The 8,624-nt window shown below is 33.1% G+C and overlaps 1 protein-coding gene across 6 annotated transcripts in view; it reads left to right on the top strand.

The window, feature by feature from the left end:
- The first annotated feature begins 6,556 nt into the window (after window positions 1-6,556).
- Window positions 6,557-8,624, top strand: part of LOC118732344 (thioredoxin reductase 1, mitochondrial) — a 5,885-nt gene continuing 3,817 nt past the window's right edge. For 2 of the 6 annotated variants that reach the window (XM_036461483.1, XM_036461475.1), the window contains exon 1: window positions 7,187-7,238. In XM_036461483.1, coding sequence (XP_036317376.1) covers window positions 7,202-7,238 — 37 coding nt within the window. In that variant the 5' untranslated portion in view covers window positions 7,187-7,201. Of the gene's footprint in view, window positions 6,767-7,186; window positions 7,239-7,294; window positions 7,519-8,624 lie in introns of those variants that run through there. The other 4 variants (XM_036461493.1, XM_036461499.1, XM_036461488.1 and 1 more) reach the window with 4 other exon arrangements.

Genomic DNA, 8,624 nt, shown 5'->3' with positions numbered 1-8,624 from the left:
CTAAAGTTTATCGTCACACAAAATCTCCTGTAAGCACAATTCCAATTACGAAGAGCAGATTTGAACACATAGATTTAGATATTGTTGGACCGCTTCCTGTTTCAAAAGGTTATCGCTACATTTTAACAACTATTGATCGATTTACTTGTTATGCCAACTATAGAAAATGTAACTTCGACCGAAATTTTAAGTAGTTTACGAGAGCGTTTTAAAAATGTTAATTCAAATTTAAAACATCATAAAGAGTTTGATTCAGGAATTTATGTTCCAAAATATTTACAAACGTGTAAATTTGTTTTCATTCGCATCGTTAACAAGCATTCTCTTCAACATCCGTATGAAGGACCTTACAGAGTTATTGAAAAAGATAAGAAATATTTCAAGGTAGATGTAAATAACGAAATTAAAACTATTTCGATTGACAGATTAAAGCCAGCGGTAGTTGAAAGAACACAATCATACTACACACTCACTCAAACACTAAGGCTATCTGCACACTTGTCGTCTAATCATAGTTGCATTATCGTATCGCCTAGAAATTTTGAGCCGAGCACATGCATTTAAAAGGAGATCTGCACACTTGTCGTTATCGGCTAGCTATCGGCAAATCGTAGAAGATGCAGAAACGGATAAGCACGGCACTGTCGTTTGCTAATCGTTGTACACGCATTGTTTGTTTACATTTTATGGGGAAAAAATTATTGAAAAAGTTAATATTTGCATTTTAATTGCATAAAAATTAGTTTTTTGCTTAAAATCTGTGGAAATTATTAAAAAGTGGCCAATTCCAATAAATTCAATAAATGTCAAAGTTTTAACGATAAAATATGACGAAATTGTAAAAAGTCTCCGCGTGCGTGCACAAAACAGGTTTCAGGAAAAGAAAATAAGAGATATTACTGAAAAATTATGTCCAGAATTGTTGCAGCACAGTCCATATTTTAAAAATTGCACGCTTTTGTAAATATTTCGCGAAAATATCAACCAGAAAAACAGAAAATACCTGCTTCAAGTGAATTTTTAGACGCCAAATGAATTGAAATATCACGACCGAGTGTGCGAAAGTGTAGTCGTCATGTAATCCTTGCGTCATGATTATGACGATGAAGCGACTATGATTGGACGATCAATGTGCAGAAAGCCTAACAATCACACATTTTCAACAACGACTAAAAAGAAACAAGTTACTTTTAATTTATATAATAATGATTCTCTGGAAGGGGGAATATTGTAGGGTTCATACTTTTTATTACACTTGCTTCATTTTTTAACTTTGTTAATTTTGAAAATTTTTCATTTAAGTTATTTTCGTAAAATGGAAATCAAAATGAAAATTTTTCCTCACTTCAAATTTTTTCATCTTGCTGTATAGTTGAAAATGTATTTTTGTTAAATATTAAAAATTTAATTGGATCTTAACTTTACCAGATAAATATAAGTTTTTGAAAGCTCCACAATTGGAATAGTATTGCAGGGTTCATAGTTTTTATTACACTTGCTTCATTTTTTAACTTTGTTAATTTTGAAAATTTTTGTTTTAAGTTATTTTTGTAAAATGGAAATCAAAATGAAAATTTTTCTTCACTTCAAATTTTTTTTATCTTGCTGTATAGTTGAAAATGTATTTTTGTTGAATATTAAAAATTTAATTGGATCTTAACTTTACTAAAAAAAATATAAGTTATTTAAAGCTCCACAGCCTTGGAGTAATGGAGTAATTGACTGCAAGTTTACATTCACTAGTCATATTAATTTCGTTGTCTCTAAATCGTATGCTATGCTTCCTTTCCTTCGGCGTCATAGCTCTGAATTCACCGATCCCTATACATTGAAACTGTTATATATGTCGTTTGTTCGTTCAAGGCTTGAATACCCGTCTTTTATCTGGTCACCGTACTTTACGTGTCACATTGCAAGGATCAAACGTATACAGAAGGTATTTTTGCGCTTTGCGCTTCGTAGCCTATGCTTTTCGGACCCTATTCCCACCTACGAATCGCGGTGCCTACTGATAAATCTAAAGATCCTGCAAAGTAGGAGAACTATCTTGTCCTTCCTCTTCGATATCGTTTGTGGTGTTGTTGACTGCCCCGCACTCCTTGAGAGGATTTGCTCTAACATATCTGCCAGACCCCTTCCATATCCCGAATTTTTCAATATTGGCGTTTTTAAAGCCTGATATACAGTTCAATGCGAGCGTTAGCGTGAGCTTTTTATTTTGACCAATATCTAAGTTATTACTAACCTTTTGGCTATAGTTGAGACATGCATAGAGAATTAAAATATCTTTCAGAATTATGGAATAAAAACTAATTTAAAATGCATAAATGGATTTTTTTCGAGCTCACACTCAACTGTGTGCGTACGCAAAGCATTCGCATGTGAACGGCAAGTTTTGACAGATGGGTGTGAGCGTCCATAAGAATACAAATGGAATTCCTCACGCTCACGCTTGAACTGTATATCAACCCTGCAAAAAATGGGACTAATCCGGGATGACTCCGGGAGCAATCGCAAAGGAGCATGCGACTAATACCACTTTTGATCTCTTTATATGGAATGAACTGGTCTCTTTTGTTCGAGCATGTCCTATGAAGAGACTAATTGTTCACCTTTATACCCAAACGGGTATAAAAAGCGACTATCCACTTTTAAAAGATTAAAATATGAGCCAGCTGAGATTCGAACCGGGGTGCTCAGTTTTGTTAGGCGAATACTCTTTCTGTGTGCCAACGCCGCACATGAAATTTCATTGACTAAGTGCGTACATATCATTAAATCGTTAATAGTACCCGTTAGAGATGAGTTGGGGACTAATTGATCTCCAATTATACCCATAAGGGATGAGTCGAGACTAATTGACCTCCATTAGTACCCGTATGAGACTAATTGAGACTAATTAATTCCCAATTGTACCCGATTGAGAGTAATCTCGGAATACTCTAAGGGTATTCATCAAACCTTATAAATGCATTGTAAACCGTATAAACTTAGAATTGTGTAAACCTTATAAATGAGCTGTCAAAATTTGTATGGAAACTCGTTTACACATTTCTGATAAATTTATCCAGCGATTTCACTGAATAAACTTGATAAACTGAAGACAATGCAACTCTGTCGCAACTCTAGCTATGTTTTCTTAGGCAATAATCGGGATCAGCATACAAATTTTGCACGCAAATTCAACAACGATATGATCCTGATAGAGATCTGGTTCAATTATTATCCCGTCTGTTTGTTTTGTTTCACTGATAATTCGCAAAGTTTGGTAGCCGAGATAAATGAATTCATACACAAACAGACATTTTGCAATTGTTTCTTATAACTTGCTTCAAATAAATAGCCTTTATGTTATATGTACATTTATTTAAATAGATATCTCGTAAATATAATTTTTTCAAATTTAGTGAGGTAGTTTCTATAATTTCTTTATCCCCGTGCTAGAAGTATAAAGTTAGTGACACTGCGCTTTATAACCAAAGAAAACACGACTATTGTCGAATGTGTAAACGAAAAGAGAGTGTGGGTCGTTCATGTAACAGAGTGCATAAACTTATAAGATTATCTGCTTGATAATGTTATCGGTTTAGATGAATACCACTATTGAGTAAAATCACCAAATAAGGTATCGACTATTAAAGTACTAATTTTTATACCCTCAGTATCGATGCTTACTCAATATCGATAGTATCCTTCGAATTCTATCAGTGATCGCCGATCGAGATTTCATTTATTATTTTATATTGGAAAAAGAAATGTTACGCAAATTCAACATCGTTGCGATATTGATAGAAATCTGGCTCAATTTGTGATCAAATCTGTTTGTTTTTTTTTTTCTATTTAATTGAGGAAATTTCAATTGACAGCTCCGACAAATGAATATATACACAAAAAAAATTTCGGTTATGGATAAAACAATTTAAGTTTTTGTATTGAATTTTTTGTTTAAAGTTTTTTGTTCCCATTCAGTATACGGATCTGAATAATAGGGCTTTCGCACGAGGCGATTTTTCATGCAACTTTTGCGTTCAACTCACGCAGGGTTGCACGAAAAAAAATTGAATGGTTAAAAATATCAAAATATAAAAAATTATCTAAATATTCGCCATAAAAAGCCCTTTGCGTTGTTCAACTTTGCATTCTACTTTTGGTCAACCAGCCAACATTTAGCCATACAACTTTTTTCGTGAAACCCTGCGTGAGGTGAACGCACAATCGCCTCGTGCGAACACCATTTAAGCGACTGCAACACGGGTGTTTGTCAAAAGCATACGATTTCGAACTCGCGTAAATGTACATTTGGTAAATGCGATAGCATGATCGCTCTTCGAAAATACATGTTCGAAAGTGCTAAATGTTGCTAAGTGCTAAATGTTGTTGTCAGCAAAACGCTGCATTACTTTCCTTTATTGTCAGACAAATTTAAGTGAGTCACCCTGTAAGCTTTTTCTACGTGGATTGCAAGGCGAATAAATAAAAATAAATAAATAATATATAATATATATATATATATAATAATATAATAAAAAATAAAAATAAAAAAATAAATTCGCCTTGTATAAATTCGCCTTGGAATAGTGGTTGCAATCAGTGTTGCCACTACTTATTTTCCTCCTACCAAAAAACGTACCAAACGGTTTTGAGAGTGCCAAAAAGATTTCGCTTTTCTAATTTATTATTTTACAATAAAGAAGCAAAAGTTTTTGACATAAATTAATTTCACTGGATTAAAACATGTTTTTTTTTACGCAGAGAATTTTTCACAATGTCGATATACAATATTTTTTATTTTAATTTTTTTGCTATTTTTTATAAAAGTATAGTTCATACTATATCAAAAAACATAAAAAGGTAATTTCTAAACCTTATTAAAAACTCAGGTAAATTCAATAAACTTTCATGCAAATTTCTAACGTTTTAATCAGATTTTGTAGAATTTTTTGAGTATGCGGTTTTGTAGCCCTTAAATTTTGAACGTGGTCAAGTGTATTCACAGCAGACATATTTACTGCACTTCAAATTAATTTAGCTTACTTACATGTCCATTACTTGAATAAAACTAATCTGTCTGTATATACATATATACTCATTGAAAGGTACTGTCGGCGATGACATTTCTCAAGTAAAAGCAAACAAAGCCGAATAGGGGGATAAAAGAAACCGTCGCACGTTTAATAATATAAAGAAGTATTTCAAAATTTCAATTTTGTGGGAAAACGCAATCAAAGTTTGATAAATTCATACAGTTGGTATACAAAAAGAAAGTTGAAAACCCACGTGCTTTAGTTGTCTTAAGTTGTAAAAATATATGATTTGACAAGACCAAAGTTACGATAGCATTATAGAACATCAAATTGCGCATTTCCGACAGCACTGACTTTCCCCAAGTACAAGTAAACAAAGCCGAGTAGGAGGAAATAAGGGACTGTCAGAGAGTTTAGGATCTAACTTTGCGAAAAGTTTCGCGTTTTGACGATTAATTGTATTGGGGTTCTCGTTTTAAATTATTGGACTTTTAATTGCCGAATAATTGCAGAATGTAGAAAAATTAGAAGTATATGTAGATGGAAATAATTAATATGGTTTTCCCTAACTGTCGCTTTTAATGAAAAAGGGCCAAAATCAAAATCAACGTACCAACTCATTCTCAAAGTACCAGTTTTGGTACGAAAGTACCAAATTTGGCAACGCTGGTTGGAATAGCTTCATCGGGCTCCGCTACGTTTAGGCATCAAAATATACAAGTATCACGATGCAGCGAAACAAAGGTGGCGCCTTCCGCGGACCGCTAGTCTTCTCTTTCTCGATTTGGCAGCATCCTCCCTTTCGCTGACGTCACATTATTATTTTTCGCAATAGTGATGAATATTAAATTTTTATATTGTACCAATTTGCCGAGGTGGTGTTACTGAAATCAGCTGATTTTACAACACAACCTTGTATAAATTCGCCTGGGTAAGGGGTCTGAGGTGACACTCTGCCAATTTTTTACACGCTGCCTGTTACTACGTTTATACGCACGTATTATTTGTAAATAACAATTTGCAAAATGGTAAACTTTGGCCTATAAACGCTGAGTTAATTTCTTATTTGCAAATAGCTAAATCACACAAATAAGTATTGATTAGTGCTACTATTTGCAAATAAGCGCAAGACGCCGCCATTCTTAGGCTTTTTTTCTTTTTCGATGGTCATCTTATTGCCTTTTTATAATCAAGACGTTGCCATTTTTAATTTTATTTTCTTTTTCGATGGTCATATTCTTGCCTTTTTATAATCAGCCAATATTAAAAAAGAATTTTTCAGCATCAAATAAACAGTGAGTTAAGTATTTGCAAATGAATTTTATTTGCCAATAGCTTACGTATGTATAAACGTAGTATGTGTTGTAATTGAAAAAAAAGCGATTATGTATTGCCTCTTTTCCGCTCCCGGCAGCACTCTTCAATATATTAGGTGAATTGTCTTAGTCTGGGAACTCTACTGAATGGAATGTGGAATATTGGAAAATAGTTAAACCACAAAAAATATGCATAAAAGCGAAGTGAAATTGGAAGTTGAATTTACTTCTTTCTGAATTTTTGAAGTGCTTGTGTGGAAAAGTCTATCGGTTGGATTTATTCAGCGATCTTTTTTTTACTGTGCTCGCAATAAATTTAAGCAATTTTGAAAATCTGTGGATATTTGGTTGGCGTATTCTTTCTAATTTTGAACCTGATTGAAGTGCAACAAAAAAAAAATACTCAGATCATGGCGCCAATTAACAGTATGTGTTCCGGTCAATATAATATTTAATACTTTTCGAATGGAATAGTTACGATAGTTATTCTTACCGTAGCTTTATCCACATTGCGGCATGTTGCAAAGATATGTTGTGGGGGTTTTGATGACTTCACCAGCGCTTTGACAAGCCCTAAACCTAGCCCCCGATTGCATCCCGTAATAAGTATCGAATTCATTAGAAAGCTTCTGCTCAGCTAGGCACACTTATATTATATGTATGAATAACTGGTTTTACAATTGCGCAACTATGGTTGCGATTAGATTTAAAAGATGATTAATGAAATTCCACAATAGTACACAGATTATAAAGATTTCATTGTGGCAGCAGTTCGTGCCTTTTAAATTACTACGAAGTGTTATTTCTCTCGTATTTACTAAACCTTTTCGGGTTTCGGTGAATGTTTTTATTTCCAGTTTAATGCAATTTCGTTCTTTCCAGGCCGCTTTCCATGAATGTCAGTAAAATGTCAAATCATTGGTTTATTGTAATATGATTTTTTTTATATTTTGTTTTTTTGTTAAGTGGTACGAGTGCATTCATGTGTAATTACCTAAGTTTAATATAGAATAGATAGTATGTCAATTTTAACGCTTTACAACGCAAAAGTTATAATAACAATCACCCGTCCTTCTTCGCCATTTAAAAATTGTGTGATGTGTCTGAGGTCTTGCTCAGGCAAAATATTGAGAAGTATGGTCACAAGCGTGTCAGCTATTAAACAACGTAAGAGAATTGTAAGATTTTGTTGGAATCAATTACATGGCGTGTTAGCTAGAGCCCTAAAGTTTGAGTAATACACGGTGGTCGCATGAGACGATTTTACAGGCAACTCTTAGTTGAAAGCAACAATCGCCGGTATCGGTAGGAACCGCCTTTCAACTAATCGCTTCCAATGACGTTGGGGCAGCCAACTTTTGATTCATCCAATCGCCTCTAAAATTTGCCTGGAAATTGCCTCATGCGAACACCGTAATACAGTAAAGTCTAGAAGCAAAATAAGTATGGTATGTGCAATCAATACTGCCGTGTCATCCCACGTATTTCACAACTGTACAATCTTAGATAGCAACAATCTCACTGTGCGGATATGAGCACTACCTTGGTATACATATGTACATATATACATAAATGACAGTTATTCTCTCGTCTGTTCACAAATATTTATAGTTTATTATGTGTTATTAAGCACGTATTGGGTAAGAATTTATCATGACAATTATCTACAACCTGATAATTTGTTAAGGTTAATACTCTTGAGATTTCCATAGGAAGAAATGAAAGGTATTTTAACGATGAAAATTGGTGTTAGAAAGTTTTTATTTTTAAATATTCTTAGTTTTGCAAGCTATACTTTTTTAATATGAGTCAACGCGATTTCTTATCCCCTTCTAATTTGTACATTGTTATTCTAAAATTGAATGGGCTATAAAACTGTATACCAGAAATTAAAAAAAAATATACATAGATATATTAATCTCAGCAAAATTTTTTAATTTTGATGAACATTCGCTAAATTTTCTTTAATTTGGTATACAGATCGAAACCTTGATTTATACGGGTTTGCCTATAGCATGAGCCATATTTTTGTATAAACATTACAAAAAAATTATAACTTGCAAAATATTGTGAATATTAAAAAAATAAGCATGTAGCCGATAATATGGAGTCAGTGGATGTGTACTTTGTAAATATTTGCATACCCAGGTGTATATTATTTGTTTTTGTTATTTTTTTGGCCTTATAACAATTATATTCAACAATTTATATTGATCTCGAGGCCGTTTTTTAAATGTAAATTTATTGTGGAAAAGCAACAATAATTTCAAAAAAATGGTAGAAG

Source organism: Rhagoletis pomonella, unplaced genomic scaffold (assembly GCF_013731165.1).
Source record: "Rhagoletis pomonella isolate Grant_MI unplaced genomic scaffold, Rhpom_1.0 Rhpom_scaffold_00002, whole genome shotgun sequence".
In the NCBI taxonomy this organism is placed as follows: domain Eukaryota; kingdom Metazoa; phylum Arthropoda; class Insecta; order Diptera; family Tephritidae; genus Rhagoletis; species Rhagoletis pomonella.
The sequence above is the reverse complement of the archived record's forward strand: the minus strand, read 5'-3'. Positions and strand labels throughout refer to the sequence as shown.